This window comes from Lycium barbarum, chromosome 6 (assembly GCF_019175385.1).
Source record: "Lycium barbarum isolate Lr01 chromosome 6, ASM1917538v2, whole genome shotgun sequence".
In the NCBI taxonomy this organism is placed as follows: Eukaryota; Viridiplantae; Streptophyta; class Magnoliopsida; order Solanales; family Solanaceae; genus Lycium; species Lycium barbarum.
In genome coordinates this window covers 1,929,584-1,951,759 of record NC_083342.1, presented here as the reverse complement: position 1 = coordinate 1,951,759, position 22,176 = coordinate 1,929,584, and the positions used below count along the sequence as shown (strand labels likewise).

General features: G+C 35.1%; 2 protein-coding genes across 2 annotated transcripts; both read right to left on the bottom strand.

Annotated features, from left to right (window-relative positions):
• Positions 1 to 10,024: 10,024 nt before the first annotated feature.
• On the bottom strand, positions 10,025 to 13,175 carry LOC132600419 (probable aquaporin PIP2-1). Its single transcript, XM_060313570.1, has 3 exons — positions 12,751 to 13,175; positions 11,579 to 11,874; positions 10,025 to 10,530 (listed from the first exon to the last, which is right to left on the bottom strand). Exons 1-3 carry the CDS (start codon positions 13,061 to 13,063, stop codon positions 10,276 to 10,278), a joined length of 864 nt encoding a protein of 287 aa, XP_060169553.1. The 5' UTR covers positions 13,064 to 13,175; the 3' UTR covers positions 10,025 to 10,275.
• Positions 13,176 to 20,080: 6,905 nt separating this feature from the next.
• Positions 20,081 to 21,238, bottom strand: LOC132600296 (uncharacterized mitochondrial protein AtMg00810-like). The gene is made up of 2 exons (XM_060313364.1): positions 20,678 to 21,238; positions 20,081 to 20,635 (listed from the first exon to the last, which is right to left on the bottom strand). The coding sequence occupies exons 1-2, from the start codon at positions 21,236 to 21,238 to the stop codon at positions 20,081 to 20,083; spliced, it is 1,116 nt and encodes a 371-aa protein (XP_060169347.1).
• Positions 21,239 to 22,176: the final 938 nt, after the last annotated feature.

Sequence of the window (22,176 nt, the reverse complement as noted above, 5' to 3'; positions counted from 1 at the left end):
TTCGCAAAGTAATGATGCAATGTATGTGCAGTGCATTTGCGAGCATTCGCAAGGTAATGATGCAATGTATGTGCAGTGCATCTGCGAGCATACGCAGGGCATTTAAAACAAACAAATGCAGGTGCGGTGCAATGCGTCTACGAGCATACGCAGGGGCATTTGAAAACAATAAAACAATGCAGGTGCAGTGGAATGTGGCTGCGAGCATACGCAGGGGCATTAAGAAAATAATAATAAAACAAGGCAGATGCGGTGCGATGTCTTATGCAGAAATTTTCAAAGGGCAGTGCGCGGCCCGTGCAACATATAAAAGGCGGTGCTCAGCCTTATGCAGAAATTACAAAAGGGCGGTTCGCAGTCCAGGCAACATATGAAAAGCGGTGCACAGCCTTATGCAGAAATTACAAAAGGGCGGTGCGCAGCCCATGCAACATGAAAGGCGATGCTCAGCCTTATGCAGAAATTACAAAGGGCGGTGCATGGCCCATGTAACATATAAAAGGCGGTGCTCAGCCTTATGCATAAATTTAAATGGGCGGTGCGCAGCCCATGCAACATGAAAGGCGGTGCTCAGCCTTATGCAAAAATTACAAAGGGCGGTGCATGGCCCATGTAACATATGAAAGGCGGTGCTCAGCCTTATGCAGAAATTTAAATGGGCGGTGCGCAGCCCATGCAACATGAAAGGTGGTGCTCAGCCTTATGCAGAAATTACAAAAGGGCGGTGCGCAGCCCATGCAAAAATTACAAAAGGGCGGTGCACAGCCCATGCAACATATGAAAGGCGGTGCTCAGCCTTATGCAGAAATTACAAAAGGGCGGTGCGCAGCCCATGAAAAAATTACAAAAGGGCGGTGCATGGCCCATGTAACATATGAAAGGAGGTGCTCAGCCTTACGCAGAAATTTAAACGGGCGGCGCGCAGCCCATGCAACATGAAAGGCGGTGCTCAGCCTTATGCAGAAATTACAAAGGGCGGTGCATGGCCCATGTAACATATGAAAGCGATGCAAAGGGCGGTGCGCAGCCCATGCATCATATGAAAGGCGGTGCTCAGCCTTATGCAAAAATTACAAAGGGCGGTGCATGGCCCATGTAACATATGAAAGCCGGTGAGCAACCTTATGCAGAAATTACAAAGGGCGGTGCATGGCCCATGTAATATATGAAAGCGATGCAAAGGGCGGTGCGCAGCCCATGCATCATATGAAAGGCGGTGCTTAGCCTTATGCAGAAATTACAAAGGGCGGTGCATGGCCCATGTAACATATGAAAGCGATGCAAAGGGCGGTGCGCAGCCCATGCATCATATGAAAAACGGTGCTCAGCCTTATGCAAAAATTCCAAAGGGCGGTGCATGGCCCATGTAACGTATGAAAGACGGTGAGCAACCTTATGCAGAAATTACAAAGGGCGGTGCATGGCCCATGTAATATATGAAAGCGATGCAAAGGGCGGTGCGCAGCCCTTGCATCATATAAAAGGCGGTGCTCAGCCTTATGCAGAAATTACAAAGGGCGGTGCATGGCCCATGTAACATATGAAAGGCGGTGAGCAACCTTATGCAGAAATTTAAATGGGCGGTGCGCAGCCCATACAACATGAAAGGCGGTGCTCAGCCTTATGCAGAAATTACAAAAGGGCGGTGCGCAGCCCATGCAAAAATTAGAAAAGGGCGGTGCACAGCCCATGTAATATATGAAAGCGATGCAAAGGGCGGTGCGCAGCCCATGCATCATATGAAAGGCGGTGCTTAGCCTTATGCAGAAATTACAAAGGGCGGTGCATGGCCCAGGCAGTAATAAAAGGCGGTGAGCAATGCAGGTGCAATGCAATGCGGCTGCGAGCATACGCAGAGGCATTTGAAAATAATAAAGCAATGCTAGTGTGGAGGGTAACGCCTTTGCTTCGGCGCGAATGAAGTGCAGAAGGTAAGGTCCTTGAGCCATGAAATGGTGCCTTTAGGCGATGAGAATGATGCCTTTAGACTATGACGCCCTCGATGTCCTGTTGTGGGGCTGGACGAGCCAATGCAGTATCCTACTGTGGGGCCGGATGAGCCCGTGCCTTTTCTCTCAAAATGTGCCATTGGTGGAATTTTTGAGGGCCCCCTCAAAAATTCTGTCCCAGTTTAAACAAACAAAAATTCGCATACTTCCAGCGGAAAGTGATGTGCACTTGCTTTTTTTTATATTATTATTATTTATTTTTTAAGCTACTCAAAAATGTTCTCCCAATTTCATGCTTCAGCGGAGAAATACGAGGATCTTTCATGGTAAGACCAGATGTCGATACCTCGTAGAGTTAGTAACAACACAACAACATTGAACTATATTTACTGTGCAACGATAAAAAACAAAATTAAGAAAAAAAAAAATAACAAAATCACGAAAGCAAAATCCAACAAAATTGTTTTTTTTTTTAATAATAACAATGATTGATATAACATGCCCCGACTTCAGTTGGTACCAACAATTAGTATTGTGCATAAGAATTCACCATTATTTATCGTCCAACAAACCAAGATCGACTTATTGGTAATTGCTATAGCTTCAAGTGGTACCTCAGACATACCTAAAGATCGACAAGATTGGTTCATTTTGCTTCAAACAAGGATTATGAACTATACCTATCCTCATGTTTCAAGTGCCCTCACCAGAAAGAAAGTCCCTTTTCACACATATTCAATATTTTTGAACTTTGAGACATCTAGAGAAGTACACTCAAACTCAGAAAGATGTTCAATGCTTGCAATTGTAATACCATAAGCTTGGCCGTCATGTAAGTATCCACTAATGAGAGAAACCTTAGCATAGAATCACGTAGGGCTTGTTATGGTGTTGTAATGTAGGCTTGGGAAAAGGGTAGGATATTATTTGGGTAAGGAGTGACTAATCCTTCCCTAAGCGTTGCACTATGTCTGTGCTCAGTATTTGTGTGCTCTGACACTTTGTTTTATTGTCCCTTTCTTTTGTACTTGTGCGACCTCTTTTGCAAGTTAAAGCCCTTTTTTCGTTTTTTTTTTTTTTTTTTTTTTTTTGAGTTTAGGGTTGCATGCCCGAAACTCTGTGGGGATTAAGGGAATTGACCTGGGTTGCATGCCCGAGGTCTTGATAGTAATTCCAGGTTGTATGCCTGAGTGTGAAAAAAAAATAAAAAGAAATAACGGGTTGTATGTCCGAGATTCTGAATGACTAAGTTTTTTTTTTTTTTTTTGTTGTGTTTTTGTAGGCTCCTTCTTGCTTTGGAGGTCGTTCTTAGCCTTTGTTTTTCTGGGACGGTCGAATCATTTTTTTTTTTTTTTGGAAACTTCAGCTCAAATCTCTATCCGCGATTGCACATTTTTAGTGCGCTCAGGGAGGTTGGGCCAAGAGAGAGATAGTGCATATAAGCACTCAGAAATGGTATAGGCTTATGATGTGGTGGTCAAAGAAAAGGCTCTAGGCTCAAAGGGGAAATGCTAGGGATAATGTCATTTGGTAGGCTAGAAAGGCTCAAACGGGTCAAAGAAGGCCTACGATCCTTTTCTATGCTGAGTGTTACTCATAATTTCGCCTCAACAGACATTCAGGCCAAGTTCTAGATCACAATGCAATGCAACTGAACGCTATCTAAAGCTCACCACACAATGCACATGAAACGATGAGGTCGGTTTTGTTCTTGTCTTACAAGCATGCAAGAGAATTTTCAAGTGTCACTTAAAGTGTGAATGAGAGGTACCAAAAGAATCTATAGTTTACCACGAAGTCAGTCCTCTCCATCATATTGATTGTTACTTGTTTCTTTCCTATGCACATTCTAACTGTGTTGATACCAACCAAGTCAAAGATATGAATCTAAAAAATATTTTTGTATTTTTTGAATGGGGGTATCGAACCCAAAAAGGGTTGCCTACGTATCTCATCTTTGATGAGAATCAGGTGCGCGTAGTTCGTTCAGATAAGATAGAAAGAAAGAAATAAAATATTTTTGTGATTTTTCAAAAATAAAGTTTTTTTTTTGTGATTTTTTGAATAATGAATACCGAACCCAAAAGGGCTGCCTACGTATCTCATCAAAGAAGAGAATCAGGTGTGCGTAGTTCTTTCAGAAAGGATAGAAAAAAATAAAATATTTTTGTGATTTTTTTTCAAAAATAAAGTTTTTTTTTTTTTTATGAATAATGAATACCGAACCCAAAAGGTCTGCCTACGTATCTCATCAAAGAAGAGAATCAGGTGTGCGTAGTTCTTGCAGAAAGGATAGAAAGAAATAAAATATTTTTGTGATTTTTTTTTCAAAATAAAGATTTTTTTTTATGAATAATGAATAATGAATACCGAACCCAAAAGGGCTGCCTACGTATCTCATCAAAGAAGAGAATCAGGTGTGCGTAGTTCTTGCAGATAGGGTATAAAATGCATGATTGAAGAAAATAATTTTTTTTAAAAATTCAGGGATTAACACAAGCCAACTAAAAATAGTTAGATAAAGTGCTAAGGTAGTGCAAAGTAAATGACAACAATATTTATTTAAAAACAAAAACATGTAACAAATAAAGAGTATGTGAAAAATGAAAAGAATGTTCGAAATAAAGGATAAAATTCAACCTAGCTAAAAACAACTGCAAAATGGAATGTACAGTAACCTAGGAATTCTAAGAGTTGGTTTTCGTATGACACAAGGCTCCCCCAAGCGGACAACTTGGGAGTGGAAAGTCCGTGGCCGTCGACTGCACCGCCGATCGACTAAATCCACAAGATCGATCCAACTAAAAGGGTAATTTAGTAGTGCACGGCCGCGAACCGCGAAACCGCTTTAAGTGTGTGAATTTGTGTGAATTTTCCAGGAGTGGAGGAAATATGAACGGAATGCCATTTTATATAAACCGATAACACATATGAATATTAATATAAAACTACAAAAAGATAGCAATTAAAGATAAACAGTAAAAGCAAGATGCATAATTTACAATAAAGTAAAAAATGAGTATGGTAAATAAAACTTGCTAGTAAAAAAGGCAATAATACAACGTATGAAATTAAAAGCAGATATGTACGTAAACAAATAAGGGAACAAGGGGAAGGATATACATGATGAATAAATGCAGGCAAGTAAAATAATAAACAAAAACTCAAATAAAGATAGCATACCTCGAATAACAAATTGAGTCCATATGGTTAGAACCTTAATCCCCAGCAGAGTCGCCATGTTGTTGCGCCCTATTTTTACCAAAGGCTAAACAAAGCACAACTTATGGGGCTCTGAAATAGTTAATTATGTACAGAGTCGCCACCTAGCATTTAAGGTATACTAGGGTACCTATAAATTATTAATATATGCAGCTTAACATGATCTACGAAAATAAGTGAGATTCTAGGTAAGGGTTCAAATTATTCCGAAGGGAAGGTGTTAGGCATCCTTCAGAATCCACAAATGTGGTTCCCGGCTGGACCAATTTAACTATACGAGGGATGTGTAAAAGGGATTTTATTATTTACAAAAATTAATAGAATTTAGACTAAAGAATAATATGAATATTCACATAAATAATCATGCAATACGTATTTCATACATATGTGATATAATAATTATTAAAAAAAATTTATGTGCAACTTAGCAGCTTGGGTATGTGACAAAGGTATAAAAAAAAAATGGGCATGTAATTATTTTACACTCGAAGTGAGTTAGCTAATTTAACTAGCTAAGTATGTACGCCTAATTAATTAATTATGAGAGTATATCCTAAATCCTAAATATTGAGGCAAATCACCCTATTTATTCACTTAAGTGTGCTAAGCTATTGAATTAAAACTCTAGCAAAACATGATAACTATAAGAATATTAGCTACAAAAATAATAACTGTCTAATATTAATTTGTCTAAAACACATAAAATTTAAATCACCTAAGCAGATCATAAATAAATACCACTAGCCTACACCCTAAAAAGTAAAGTTTCACTATATTTTATGCTTACGTAATTTAAGAATGTAAAAAAAAAATATTAACAACGAATTTAAAAAACTATTTGAACTTCTTTTGAGTGCCATCTTCCAAAAAATAACTTCAAATACCTGCATGAGACTTAATAAAAAATGTTAGTAAGAAAATAAATAATTATCGGATGAATTAAAAATAATGAGTAAACTTAAAATAAAAATCCATCTTTGTACATGGAAGGCCTTGGAAATCGACGGAAATTTCTTCATCGGCCATCTCAACAATATTTTTTTTTCTATTTGGGCTGCCAGAAAAATGAACGAACAAAATAAAATAAAAGGAACTAACAGGCATTTCATGTTCTTCACCTAAAAGATTGGATTTTCAATACTTGTCTTGACCTTAAAGCTAAGAATGCAGAATTTGAACTATCGGCAATAACAAAACAACATTGTAATGAATCTGAATAGCAATACCCAGATGGACAAAAGTGGGATAGAGTGATTCCTCTCCAGCAAGAAAACCCCACAAAATTTAGCCAAGATTAGAAACTTTATAATATAGCAGCTATCTTACTGAAAAAAAAAGAAACAAACAACTGGTAGAGTAAACGGAAAAAAAAGGAGTAGATGAACGGGAACGTAGATGGAAGTAAATGTAGAATTAAGTAGTAGCTAGAGGTGAGAGACAATGATTAAATGAGGGGAGTGGGTGAAGCTCGTCGTTCCAGTGAGAAAACGAAGGGGCTGTTTGGTGTCGTTTGGTTGTGGTGGGGATTCGCCGGAGAAGATGGTGGAAGACGGCGATTTCGTTGGGTGAGGAAGAAGGAGTTACGGGGCAGTGGGGTCGTGGAGTCGTGGAGTGGTGGTGTGCGGGCTGGTGTGCACGCTGAAGGTGGGCGGGGCGTCGCCGGAGCTCGGAGCTCCGGCGTGGTGGCGGCTGTGGAAAGAGGAGGGAGGGAGAATAAAGTGTTTAGGGTTTGGTTTTGTTGGAAGAGAGTTAAAAATCTGAAAATTAAGTGTGTATTATGTAGAAGATGAATACCCCCTCCCTTTTCTTATAATGCAAAAAAGGCCCCTGTTTTGTCCAAAGAATAGAAGATTGCACCGTTTTGTCTCCTCAATGCTTACCTTAATCCCTTTTTTTAAAAAAAAAATGATGAAACCTTGACTTGATCGGATTTTACTCTGCGTTGAAAAAATTAATTACTCCGATTTTCTCTGCACTGTCAGACTCTACTAACATATAGTTAATTAATACACGTATAAATAATAACGCAAGTATAAAATATAAACCTTAATGTCTATGATATGAAAATGTATTGCTATAAAATTAAGAAACAATTATTAATTGCACAAAAAATGGTAATATTACGCTGTACATGTGCAAAATAATGATTCTTGAAAAAATGACAATAAATTGAGAAAATTCCTAAAATAAGGATAATCATCAATAAATTGTTGAAAAAAATGTAAAAATGTGTAAAAAAAAAATGTATTTCGTGCTCTTTAACGAATCAGGGCCCCCCAAAACGTTAATTTTAAGCACGTCGAGCCAAAATTAGGTGTCAACAGGGGTTCCAGTTGTGCTCTAGATGCTATTTATGCGGGGAACAAGCAGAAACAATCAACCATCTTTTTTTACACTGCAAATGGGCAGATCAGTTATGGAAGATATTCATCAGTCTGAGGAAGATCAGGTGGGTGAAACCAGGGAGCATTAAAGGAGTTCTTAGCTGTTGGAACAGAAACGGCAATGCTGCAAGACAGGAAGAGAGATGGAAAATTGTCCCAGCATGTATTTGGTGGACAGTATGGAAAGAAAGAAATCAGAGATGTTTTGAGGGCAAACAAAGTGACCTACAGAAGTTTAAAATGAATTGTTTAGCTCTATACTATTTTTGGTGTAAACAGGAAGTTTTAAGTCAAACTGAAGATATTTTTGATGTTTTAGATTACTTGTAAGGAAGAATATAGATAGGAGATCAAGCTGTAAGGTGTAACATTTTGAAAGGGGGACTACATTCTTTTTGATGTAGTATACCTGTGGATATATAGTTAACTGTTACCATTATAAAAAAAAATAGTTTAAGTAATTTATAATTTCAAAACCTCTCCTTTTGATTCTCTCAAATAGTACCAAGACAATACACATCTGTAGCCTAGGTGGTTCCAATCTCTGTGGGACGATATCTAAAACTATACTAGAATTTGACAGAGTACGAGCGAATTTTCCTATGCACTTTGGCCTCGTCAATAATCTAGACAAATATGTGGCGTAGGGGGGGGGGGGGGGGGTTGGAAGTCGAGGGTGGGCGAGGCCGGAGGTCAATCAACATGGAATGTGTCACTTATAGAATTTGTTTTGCCTACTCTCACCAGTGAAGTCATTTTCCTAATTTCCAAAAAACACGTATTTCACTAAAGAATTTATTTTCAAAATATTTTGACAAACTAAACATGAAATTTTTTAAAAATATTTCTGAAAAAAAAAAAATCTCTATCCCACACACCCTTTGCTGTTATTCTTTTTTCTTATTAATCTTTTCCTTCTTCATGCATGGTTAACATAAGGTATTCAACTAATTTGATTTTCCGTAGAATAAGTCCATAGTAGGGTAAAGTGTGCCTTACTTAAAAGTCCTTTATTCTTAGGGCTTGAATATAAGATATTTGATTATGGGGTGGAAATTATACATGATTTTTCCAGAATATACTAATTTCGCTTTCTTTTAAAGTTATTTGCCTCCAATGGTATCAGTCCCAATGATGTTAATAGGAGATTAGTAATTTGCAAGAAAAAAAAAAAGAAAAAAAGGTACACAACATAGACATTATAACGCACGAGGAATCAACAAGAAATACAAAAAGATACAAAGGACCAACTAGATAAAATTTAGAAAAAAAAGGATAAATAAGGAAATTAAAATAGAAAGAAGCGAAAAACCAAACATACCAAACAGATTTAATTTAAGTACATCCAAAGCAAAGAGAAAAAAAATAATAATAAAAAAACACCCTTTTTTCCATGGGATTCACTTACATTTTAATTACAATTTTTTGCATGCATGAAAGTTCCTAAGCATTGCTTCTGAAGGAACTAAGAGCTTTAATTACACCTGCTCGGAGAATGTACTGGTGGGTAGACAGCGGCGATGAAAGCTCCGACGAATCGTAGCTCAAGGGTATTATCGTCGAAGATTAGGTAGTGTTATCCTATAATCAAGCGTATAAACTGTAAACCAGAAAATGTTAAGAACAAAAATGTAGTTTCGACCCCCAAAGAAAACAGTGTTTTCTTAAGGAATTTAATCCCCTCACAATTACCCAAAGTTTGTATTAATTCCTCCCAGGATAGAACAAAATTCTATTCTGCAATACTGGCAACCAAAATTGCAGTAACTTCAGCGAACTCAACCAACGGATGTAATCACACAACACTTACTGTATTTTTGTCTTTGAAAATGATGCAAGAAGAGGGGATGAAAAGACTGTATTTCAGAGAGAATTTTTTTGTATTGCAGTGTGTGTTTTGAGGTGAAGCCTCTGGACCATTGAAAAGGTGCAAAGGTAGTTGTTCGGGAAGAAGTGACCATTCGGTCATTAGTTAAGACCATTGGGAATAAATTTGGTCCAAAAAGATCATTTGACCAAATTCAAAGCCGAAGATCATTTGACCAAATCACAACGGGATGAGGAAGGTCCTCTTCTCAACTCTTTATGAGCTAGTGAATGCACGTCTAAATATAAATACACACATATCACTTTTCACCACCAATATCACTTTTCACCACCAATATAGGAGAATGCTCACTTGAAAAAGTTAACTTTTCCAAAATTTCACTTCCCTTCATTTTTCAATTCACACTTCCATCTTTAAAGTTCACTACTCGGTGATTGGGAACATTAAATCCCAACAGGTGGTTATTTTGTTATGCAGGTATTCGTGCAAATAAAGATGCGCATCAGGGATCAGTTAAATAGTGACACTAAAATGGGGCATTTGTTCACTTTTAGCGGTTATTTGCCTCCAATAGGTATCAGTCCAAATGATGTTTATGCAGACAAGATTGGTAATTTGCAAGGAAACCAAAAGAAAAGAGGTACATAACATAGACATTATAATGTACGAGAAATCAACAAGAAATACAAAAAGATACAAAGGTGGTACCAACAAGATAAAATTTAGAACAAAAGGACAAATAAGGAAATTAAAATAGAAAAAAGGGAAAAACCAAACATACAAACACATTTAATTTAAGTACATCCAAAGTAAATATACCAAAAAAGAAAAACACCCTTTTTTTCCCACTCACAAACATTTTAATTACAATTTTTGCATGCATGCAAAGTTCTTATGCATTGCTTCTGAAGGAACCAAGAGCTTTAATAGCACCTGCTCTGAGAATGTACTGGTGGTAGACGGCGGCGATGAGAGCTCCGACGAATGGCCCGACCCAGAAGATCCAGTGTTCATCCCATGCCTTATCACCATTGTAAATTACAGCTGCCCCGAAACTCCTAGCCGGGTTGATACCGGTTCCGGTGATCGGAATAGTTGCAAGGTGAACCATGAACACGGCGAATCCAATTGGAAGTGGTGCCAATACCTATATATATCATATACAAAATCAAAATATTAGGAGTTGAAACAATATGTAATCAATTTTAAGTTGAATGTATTTTTCAGGTAACCAGTAAAATACTTATCATGAACATTACTTGTAGTTATCTTATAATGATATGATAGTGTGATTCTTTTTTAAATTATTAACATACAAAAGTTATTAAATCACCCAAAAAAAAAAGTATGAAGAAGATATGTTTTCTAATACTAGTGTTTAATTAGGTCACCTCCCTCTTTTTTTAATACTAGTGGGTAGCATTGCCTAGCAAGCACTACAAAAAGTTATTTATTCCTAGTGCTGATCATTTCAAAAGTCAGAGATAAGATTCGTCTTTATCTAACAACTTATTCACCTCAAGGGGGAAAAAGAAAAAGGTGGGATTTGTATGATTTCTGGTGGAGAAGTTAATGCTAGAGTAGTACCCCTAGACAAGCTAAAGTAGCTAGCTAGACTGTATTGGATAAGAAAGACAACTAGATAAAATGTTTGTTTCAAGTGAAAGGGGAAGTGAAGGAAATCTAGTGGCAATAATTCATGAATAGAGTTTGCTCTTTGCTACTTTGCTTTGTATCATGTAACATTAGTAACAATTACCATGTAACATTAGTAACAAATTCAGAATTTAAAATTTATGATTTTATGAATTTAATCTTTTTCGAGTTATTTATGAATTCTAAATTCATAATTTATACATTAAAATAAATTATTTTTAAGACAAATATAGAGTTTAGGCTCAAGTTAATGAATTGGCTGAATCCATAATCAAAATTGTATATGCTCCCCAGTTGATGGTTGAATTCTCATTGAACCTTTTTCTTCTCCTTTTCGAGCTCATATGACCTGACACAGTGTAAAATTTCTATAGTATTTCTTTATCTTCAAGTTTTACTAATCACAACTTTTACGAACAATTACCTATTGTTATTTTGTAAGTATCCTAATAATTTGTGTAGTGGATTTTTTAACACATAAACTTTAAACCAAAGTTACTAAATTTTGCTGAATTCCTAGATTTTGGAAGAAAACTTACGGGAACATGAGAGTCTCTGGCGCTCCTCTTAGGGTCAGTAGCAGAAAAGACAACATAGACCAAAACAAAGGTACCAATAATCTCAGCAGCCAAACCAACACCCTTGGTGTGACCTCCTGCCATAACATTGACACCACCACCATATTTGTTGTAGTATGCACTCTGGAAAGCCTTCACAAATCCCACACCACAAATTGCACCCAAACATTGGGCTACCATGTACAATACTGCCCTGATCAATGATACCTTCCTTGCCAAAAATAGCCCAAATGTCACTGCAGGGTTGATGTGTCCACCTACAATCACGCACATGTAAGATAGCTCAGCAAAACTGCTACAAATTTTTATGTAACAACTTCAACAAAACAATAATTGAGTTTGAGAACAAGTCAATAGTTGAAGCTTGTGAGTTTGATATATTGGGTTCTAAATTAATAATCCATACACTTTCTTAAGGCAAATACAAAATTTGGAGTAAATTAGTGGATTCATCCGAACTAGTAATATTTACGCACTAGCTCTGCACTTGAGTTCTTATTTATATTATCAGTGTGTTTTAACTTGTTATAACGATTATAAAAATAAATTCAAGATTTAAACTTAAGATTCCCTCCTTCTCTAAGGTTTTAGCACTAAACTTAGTTTACTTTTTAAATTATGAGTTCACCATTTTATATCAATAACACTGGTTTTGGTTGAATTGTAGGGCATAAGGCCGCATGTAACCTCTTTTAGCAAGTAATTTGTTTTATTTACAAGTTACTCATTCTAACGCAATTTATGTAGCATGTTTTAACTAGACACGAACTTTAAAAAAGATTTTTTTTTTTTTTTTAAATTACGGTTTTATAACAAATTGTAAAGAGTTGTGTCATAAATCATCTCAATAAGAGTAAAATATGAATTTTAACATTAAATTATTTTTAAATATAAAAATTTGTCAATATTTTTTAGACAACTAAAATATAAAAAAAATGTCACATAAAATAGAACAAAGGAAGAACTAGTATAACTTCATATGGACCATTACTATTTCAACAAAACAAAAAAAGTCACTAATATTTATATTATTAGTAGTATTTTTTTTTTTTGTCTCGTTTCCATACTATTAATTTCACCTTTTGAATGACCAATTAAAATAATTCACAAGAAACAGATTCAAGAAAACTCACCAGAAATACCAGCAGTGCAGTAAACAAGAATAAAAATCATGCCACCAAAAGCCCAAGCAATACCAAGTATACCAACACCACCGCAAACATCACCACCAGCTTTAACATCAGCTTGATGTTTATAACCAATAACAGTTAACACAGTTATATACAAAAACAACAAAGTAGCAATAAACTCAGCAATAACAGCTCTATAAAGTGACCATTGCTTTATCTCCACATAATCGATTAACGGAGCAGGAGGTGGATCAGTGTAATCCTTAGCAGAATACTCCGGTGCCTGCTCGTGAACTGCTTCGACTTCTTTCGTCATTTAAGAGAGAAAAAAGTTACTCTGCAGAGAAAGAAAGAATAGAGAGAAAACAGAGGAAAACAGAGTGCTCTGTTTGTTGTTGTTGTTGTTGTTGTTGTAGTGTTTGTGTAAGAGTGAGAGGGGAGTTTGATGGTATTTATGATAGATTAAGAGTGGAAATACAGAGTGTTTTTTTAAAATTTTATTGTTTAGTTTTGAGTTTTAATTATTAAAGTGGCCCCAAATGTAAATTATTGGGGGAATTTATGAGCTTGCAATTGGTCCCACGGCCACCATTACATATTTGTCACGCAACGGCTCTATGATTTTTTTTTGGGGTTAGTCTTCTCATTGTCTTGAGCTAAAATAATGCTTTAGTCGCCTACTTATCTACTGATAGTATTGCAACAACAACAACAACAAAATATTAAGTGTAAATTTACAAGTGTTGTCTGAGGGGGGTGATGTGTTCCTCATGAAGGTTAAAAAGTTATTTCTGATGAATTCTCAGCTCGACTAAAGCATATCAAAATTAAGTATGAAAAGAAAATACAATAGCAAAGTCGTGCTAAAAATAAAGGAAAAGTAAACAATAGCAATAACAAAAATACGGTAACCGAAGTAAAAGAAATAACGGGTAATAATAAAGTCTTAGAATAAGATAGTAGGAGACTAAATAAAATGCTTTCACGTAGTAATATATTGTCCATTTCGGATTAAGTTTATACGGTTTTTTCAAAAGGCCTCACACGGGTATTCAACACTTTATAATGACTTTGTTCGCAGACCAAACAATATCCTCCTTGAACCAAATTCAACATGACCATCAATATTCATCGCTAATTCGGAGATTAACTATCTGTCGCCCACATCAGCTGAGCAATTATGACCACCATATTTTTTGCCTATGAGTCTTTAAAGCTACAAGTAAATGTAGCATATCAGTCTGTAGAACCCAGTAAACAAAATTAAAGTGCTCCAAAATTCATAAACTAGAAATTTTGCCTCGCCTATGTGACCTAGGGGTCAACAAAGTGGGAGAAAAATTATTAGATCTCTAGTTTGAATTCTAGCGGAGGTCAAATATATTAGGTAATTTTTTTTTTCATAAGCCTAAGTCTTGATAGATAATTACTCGATTCTTGTTCAGATGAAAAGTAGCAATATACTCGAGATAATTGAACAGCACTATCATATTAAAAAGAAATTTTTTTTTTTTTTAGAATTCTCAGTGGATATGAATTCAACTTCTTATAAGCATCGTCTTTACCTTTGAAGGTTTGATCAACAATTAATGTTTCTCAATTTTATTCTAAAGTTTAATTTAATGAAAAGCTCACAATTTGGAATTTGGGTCCCAAAAAGGAGGACATATCACGTCGTGCAACGGTATAGTGCTAGCTGGATTGCAAACCAAAGCTTTTTACAAAAGAAAAGGTGATTGGACAATACTTTGTTTTATGTAAAAATCAAGTGTTTAGTCGCAATTATAAGATTAAAAAATTGGATGCTTTTAGTTTTAGTTTTAGTTTTACGACAAAAGAAACAAATACGGATTATATGAGTTTGTAAGAGTTGATTTAATATTGGGTGGATTATTTGCCAACCTTTTAATCCATTTTTTTCAGGTGTATGATAATGTAAGGGGCAAGGTCATAGAAAAAGAAGTAAAATGTTTACGCAAAGCATTTACCCCCAAAAAAAGTATATAAATAATTTGGGTGGTACATATGATCATCAATTCTGGAACTTTCTGAGTGCGCCAATTGTTTTGTATGGATTAATTAATAAAAAGTAATCGATAAACATAAACTTTGGAAAATCGCTTTCAGTATTAGGATTGAAGTTAGAAATAAGGAGTTATATATTTGGATAAAAATATTAAGATGAATAATTAGGCGGTGTGGTAAAAAAGTCTTGATAAGGACAAACGACGAAAATGGAATGAAGAGAGAGTTGGAAATCCTGTTATGGAAAGGAAATTTTGGAATTACAAAATATATGAAGGGAAAGTAGTAAAATTATTGGTCATATCAAAAGTTCTTACAAATCGGAACAAAAATACTTTTCTTATTGTTTTTAGGACCTTTTACTTTGGGAACGGAGATAAGTTATGCATATATTAGTACTCAGGAGATTAATCATGTGTAAGGAGTAATTATGTAAAAATTTATATAATGTTGAGACTACTTCAAAAGTGAAACAGAATTTTCTAGTTAGAGCTTGTTTGGATGGGCTTAAAAAAAAAGCTTATAAGCTGAAAATAACTTATAAGTTGCTTTAGATAAATTAAATTAAACGGGTCTAATTATATTTTTGGACTTATTTTAAACACAAAATAACTTTAAGCTGATCAGTCAAACACTATAAGTTATTTTCAGCAACTTATAAGCCAATCCAAACGGGCTCTTAGTCAAATTAATCAAAAATCAATGAACCAGATTGAATGGTAAGTCATGTCATTCAGAGTTTTCTAGACCAGACATTTTGGTTTTGCTTTTCAAAGAAAATAGTAATCAATCGTAGAATCTTTTTTAGCCACAAATGTTACCATTATTTCATAATCAAGAATAGTAGGGGAATTAAATCTAGCAAATATATAAATTTCAAAATAACCATTTTCCAATTGCTCCCATCATCATGTAATAAAGTATAATAGTGGTGTCATATCATTAAATCAAATTATGGGATCAATTCTGCCATATTTTCCAATTTCCTGATAAAGACAAGTTTTTGTTTTCTTTCCAAATAAAATAAAATTACATATGATGATTCTTTTCATATTTTTTAAGATTAGTTAATACTGGCTGTCCTCCTTTTAGGAATTGTATATTTATTCCTCTAATATGCGAATCCTTGTTGGTAAAGTGATTAGATTAGGGAATTGTTAATCTTATCACAAACCATTTTAGACAGTTATCCAATAATAAAATTAAATGGGCGGGCAAAAGTGATGTTACCAAATTATTAGAAAAACAGCTTAAGACGGTTTTTTCCTTTCATTTTACTAATTATGATGGGACAGTATGTTGTCACATTGTTTGCTGGCTGATGGAACTGCCAGATAAATTTAACTGGAAGACACACCTAAAATTTGAAAGCACAAAAAAAAAAAAAGGCCTAATCCTACAAACAAATGATATGTATAACATGTGGTACTTGTTATTATGAGATTTTGGATGATCATTAGCATATTTCTCTTGGGAATTTTAATGTTTTTAATCAGTCCGTTAGAAAAAAAAATCACCCCCTAATCTTAATAGATTGCAAGTATTGTTGGCGTACACTCTAGTGTATATGAAGTATATAATTAGTATATTATATAGTGCTTATATTGACTAAAATTTATAAAAATTAAATTTAAAATTATTTTTATCAAAATATATAACTTTAGCTGAAAATACAATGAAAAATACTTGTAAAATAGCCTATTAGACGACACCCTCAGTCATAAACAGCCTAAAAGAGGAAAAATCACAATAATGTCTAAGATGTATAATACACCAAATATTAATTTAATTTCCTGTTAAGTTGCTCTATAGTAGATGATAATTGAGTTGGGGTTGTAATGCACCGTCCAAATAGCTAAGCATTACATATAGTTTAGTAATAGAAATAACCAGCCGCCCAATATTTGTTTAAATGACCGCCTGTCATGACTCATTTATTCCTTTTATCCATTAAAGTCCAAATATGTATCAATTGCATCTCATCTCCCCTCCTAATTTAATAGTATATCAAGAAACATCCAATTCGTCTTGAATTAATTTAATGTAGGATAATGATACATTTACCAATTTATTCATTTTATTAGGGACTTAGGGGTCGTTCGATTACAAATTAAGATAAAAGGATAATGATAGCGAGATTAGATGTGGAATTGTTTTATACCGATTTTGGTAGAATTTTTAATTTCAAGATTAGTAATCCCCAATTGGTGGTATTATTTTCATATTCATCTATACCACTCTTTATGTGAGATAGCAATTCTGGGTTAAACAACAAAATGACGCAATTCTCCTTTTTCAAAATTTTTCTCTCAAAATCTATTAAGAAAGTCAAAATTAAAATTGATTTTTTTTTTTTCAAGTTTTACATGGTTTAAACCAAACACATATGTTATATTAACTTTTTATACTCTAATTGTAGTTCATTGAATCAAACATCTATCAGTAAAAAAAAAATCTACATTATTTACGTTACTTTGTATATTATAATCCCGGTATAACTTATTTATAAATCAAGCCATCCCTTAATGTATACTTACCATGGTCTTAAATAATTTGTTGCTTGGAAGATTACCACGTGTTCGAACACCGATGTATTTAACGGAGGCCGTGACCAAAATAATGTAGAAGGATAATATTAGGGTTTCTCTAGCAAAAATAGTACACATGTGGGTGAGAAATTATGTTTCATTGTTTCTTGGTGTTAGTGTAGTAAGATTTTCCTTTTTCCTCTTGTTAGATTATCTGGGCGAGAAATATAGGACATTAAAGTTGTAATCTTAATAATTTTCCGTATATATACATAGCTCAGGTCGAATGTAAATGAGTTTAAACTCACTAACATGATCTTATACTACACTGTAGGCCATATTGAAGAATCAATCTATCTCCTTATTAGCTCAATATAATTTTCATGTAAGTATTTGGCATGGAGATCGGACCACTGGGTGGATGTCCTGATTAGTTGAACGCCTAAGAAGTAAAGAAGGTAATGACTAGCCTTATTAAGCTGTAATGGTCTCTTATGATCTTTCTTATTTATCACACACACACACACACTTGTAATGGTCTCTTATGATCTTTCTTATTTATCACATAATTTTCGGCTCTAGAAATTTTAATTAGTCTCCATTTGCATGATGAATTATACTTGTACGTTTAAAAGATTGCCCTCATGCAAAATTTAGTAGTATTAGCAATGAAAAACTTCTAATTTGTTCATCAGATATTGCATTTGACCTGGTCAGTTGTTGGGCCTCCACAAATTTAGCCCAAGGCTATTATCCAAACAAACGAACATTTGGAAGTCCAAAAATTGGATCTTGACCTTAGATATTGCCAAAGTGATCCCGATTTTCAGATCACTTTTTAAGTATACATGTAGTGTGTATAAATTTGCAACGCTATGCACTTCTGAACAAGTTCTAACCTGCATTATGTGCACTTCTGAACAAGTTCTAACATGCATTATGTGAAGTTAGGCTTTATAAGCGTATAAATTCAGACAAAATATCTAAAGTTTCATATGACTCAAGTTTAGACACACATGTCTAAAGTTCAGTCAAACCTTACTTCAGATCTTTTTAGGTTTGACAAACCCGAACTTTAAACAGTGCAGAAGTGTTCCGAAGTGGAAAATGTACAGAAAAAATTATTTTTACCTTAAATATGTTGCTGAATAGTATTCCAAGTTTTATTCTGGCATCTAAATTCCTTAGCAGCCAAAGTTAGCTGAATACTCTCGTACAGTACTAACTCAAAATTCAATGATAGAGACAAGTCTAGACACAAATTAAACAAAACCGAATGTGTGCGTATAACCAGTAAGAAAACAGTATATAGTTCAATTGCCATCCTAACTAAGCAAGGCTCTTCTAAGTTGTAATGGAATCTTTTTCATGGTCAAGCACGTCAAATTTTCTTTATTTAATGGATGATAGCCAGATCAAAGATTTCTCATCTAAAAATATAAACTGTTAAAGAAAGTATACTTCAATTTACTAATTAAATCTTCGACTCATACAAACTACACCTTTGTGATAATTGATTTAGTGTAACTTGGTTTGTACAATATTACATTCACTATTCTTTTGTGATAATGGTTTATAGTACTCCTTGTGACAGTTGATAATGAAGTAATGAACTTGGAGTATATATAAATTGTTCAACTTAGATTCAAGAGAAACTAAACGTGGAAATAATAAAAGACAGTAACCGTTCTCCTTGTTCTACATCATTGTTCCCAATTGGCAAAATCTGTCGAATAAGATGAATGTACAGTAGTTGTCAAAGATATATATTGGAATGCGACATGTCAAACGAACACTGTTCCATTGGGGAAAAACGAGTACATTTTTATGTTCCTACATGACACGCTTAGCTGGAGACACGTATAACCCACATCAACCATTGATCAAACGCAATCCAATATGTGGCTCATGTGGACATCTAACTAGTGATCAGTCAAAAAAAAAAAAAAAAATTACCGTTTGAATGGAATTTTTATAGTTTACTGATCACTCTCTTGTGAAAAATATTATATAAAAAGATAGTTTGGTGCACGAAACATCCTATGTTCATTCAGATTCGAGAAAGGTTCGCATCTTAAAAGGGTGTAATGTAGGCAGTCTACTCTGACTCAAGCATAAGTGATTGATTCCACCGTTCAAATCCATGATTTATAGATTACATATATATATATATAAATATTTACCATTACTCCAAAACACATATTCGATAAAAATTACAACTGAAGAAAAATTATTGAATCATAAAATCAATCTCCTCCCCATCCAAAGAAATTACACAAACTTTTTGACGTCCAAATTTCAAATACTAAAACTATACATGCTTAATTCATAATGTTCCATGTGTTATGCCATAGTACACCGCGAGGAAATTACGTACACAACTTTCGCAGAAGCCAAATTAACTTCAACAGAGCCAAATCTAGACACAACAAAAAATACTCAAAATTTCCAATCATGACCACTACAGAAATAGTGAGTGTAGAAATACACAGCCAAAGAGGAGGAAGGAATTGTATATTGCTTGAATGAATAACTCGTATAGTATGTGCATCTATTTATACACACTAGACTAGAGTAGTCCTAACTTTAACACACTATGTAAGACTCCTAGTATACTCTTAGTGTACTTCGTATATTACTCCTGGTACACTTCATATTCTAAGTATTCTACTGAATATGTACTTGAACAGATACACAAGAGTTCTACTCCTACTAGAACTGGACTCCTATTCTCATGCAACATGCACGTAGGAGGCTATGTCGCAACACTTCTCCTCAAGCTAGTGTGGAGGTGGAACACATACTCCGAGCTTGCTTCTGAATTTTGCAAACTCCTGTTTTGTCAATGCTTTGGTATGTATATCTGCCAATTGATCCTTTGATCGCACAAAGTGTGTCACAAGCTGTCCTCTAGCTACTTTCTCTCTTACAAAGTGATAAACCATTTCCACGTGTTTGGTTCTGGCATGTAAAATAGGATTGACAGTCATGTATAGTGCACTAATTTTATCACAAAACAGTGTTGGTGCTAATTTTAAGTATACACCTATATCCCTTAGAATGTAAGCTATCCAGGTTATTTCAGCTGTTATTGAAGCAAGTGCTCTGTATTCTGCTTCAGCACTGGATCTTGACACTGTATGTTGTTTCTTTGAAGCCCAAGACACACAATTTGCACCTAGATATATTGAATACCCTGTGGTTGATCTCCTTGTTGTTGTACATCCACCCCAGTCTGCATCTGAGAAACCATAAAGCTTGAAAGGTGATCTAGCAAGCAATCTTAGCCCACAGTGAGATGTTCCTTTCACATATATGAGAATCCTCTTTACAGGCTGAAGATGTTCACTAGTTGGTGCTTACATAAACTGACTAACTAAGTTCACTGCATGTGATAAATCAGGCCTAGTTAGTGTAAGATATTGCAGGCTTCCCACAATGCTTCTATAAGAGGATGCATCAACCAAGTTGCCTGTGCTCAGTTGCAAACCATATTTTTGCGCCAATGGTGTACTAACTGATTTTGCAAGGGCCATATCAGTTTTCTTGAGTAGTTCTGCAGCATACTTCCTTTGACTTCGATGAATTCCTCCTTTGAAATATTGTACTTCAGTTCCCAGAAAAAATTGTAATGAACCAAGATCTTTCATGGAAAATTCCTTTGCAAGACTAGTAAGGATATCTGTGATGAGTTCATCTGAGCTTCCTGTAATGATTATGTCATCTACATATAGAAGGAGTAGAATAGTCCCTCTCTTGCATTGAAGAATAAACAAGGATGAGTCTGCCTTGCTGCATTTAAAACCAAGATGAAGCAGATAGAGGCTAAACCTGTCAAACCAGGCCCTGGGTGCCTGTTTTAGCCCATACAATGCCTTTTTAAGAAGACAAACATGTTTTGGATGCTTGGGATCAATGAATCCTGGAGGTTGACTCATGTACACTTCTTCTTGAAGAAACCATGCAAAAAAGCATTCTTGACATCTAATTGCTTGATGGACCAATTTAAGCTCACAACAACTGATAACACTACTCTTATAGTAGTAGCTTTGATCAATGGGCTAAAGGTTTCTTCAAAGTCAATGCCCTCAAGTTGAGAATACCCTTTTTTGCAACTAATCTGGCCTTGTGCCAGTCAATAGTGCCATCAGACTTTAGCTTAGTCTTGAATACCCATCTTGAACCAACAATATTCATGCCTGCAGTTTTTGGCACAAGTGTCCAGGTTTGGTTTTTATGCAGTGCATCAATCTCTTCTTGCATTGCTTCATACCAATGTGGACTAGCAAGGGCTTGACTTACAGTTTCAGGCTCTATGTCTGATCTTTTAGCTGTTAGTGAAGTGTGAGTTATAGGTATCTTTTTTCTTTGAATCTAGTCACCATGTGATGATTTCCTTCTGTAGTTTCTTATCCTTCTACTTATGCAGCTTCACTCACTCCTGATGAGCTTGGAATAATATTTTCATTACTTCCAGTGTTGAACCACCTTGTTAAGTCAACTTCCAACTGTATACCCTGTGGATTATGAATTGACACAGTTTTGGACTTTTGTGCTTCATTATTGTTGTTTCCTGCATCTGTGTTTGTTGGATTTTGTTGCATTGATTCATCACCTGAGCTAATATCCCTATCACTATCATGATCATCAGTACCACTATGACTTTTATCATCACTACTATAATCAGCAGCACTGCTATGACTCTCATCGTTACTGTGATCTGAGAATTGAGCATGCTGCTGATGATCAGGAACAAGCATATGTTGTGTTGTTGTTTGGTTCATCTCCTGTTGATCAGGAACAAGCATATGTTGTGTTGTTGTTGTTGCAGCTTGGTCCACCATTTCCCCTGAAGTCATAGTGTCATTTGAATGCT

Coding starts and splice junctions, on each gene's coding strand:
- LOC132600419 (XM_060313570.1), bottom strand. CDS start 13,063: ATGACGAAAGAAGTCGAAGCAGTTCACGAGCAGGCACCGGAGTATTCT. Junction 11,875..12,750: donor CTGCACTGCTGGTATTTCTG/GTGAGTTTTCTT, acceptor GCGTGATTGTAG/GTGGACACATCAACCCTGCA. Junction 10,531..11,578: donor CCAGAGACTCTCATGTTCCC/GTAAGTTTTCTT, acceptor TGATATATATAG/GTATTGGCACCACTTCCAAT.
- LOC132600296 (XM_060313364.1), bottom strand. CDS start 21,238: ATGAGTCAACCTCCAGGATTCATTGATCCCAAGCATCCAAAACATGTT. Junction 20,636..20,677: donor TATCACATGCAGTGAACTTA/GTTAGTCAGTTT, acceptor GAACATCTTCAG/CCTGTAAAGAGGATTCTCAT.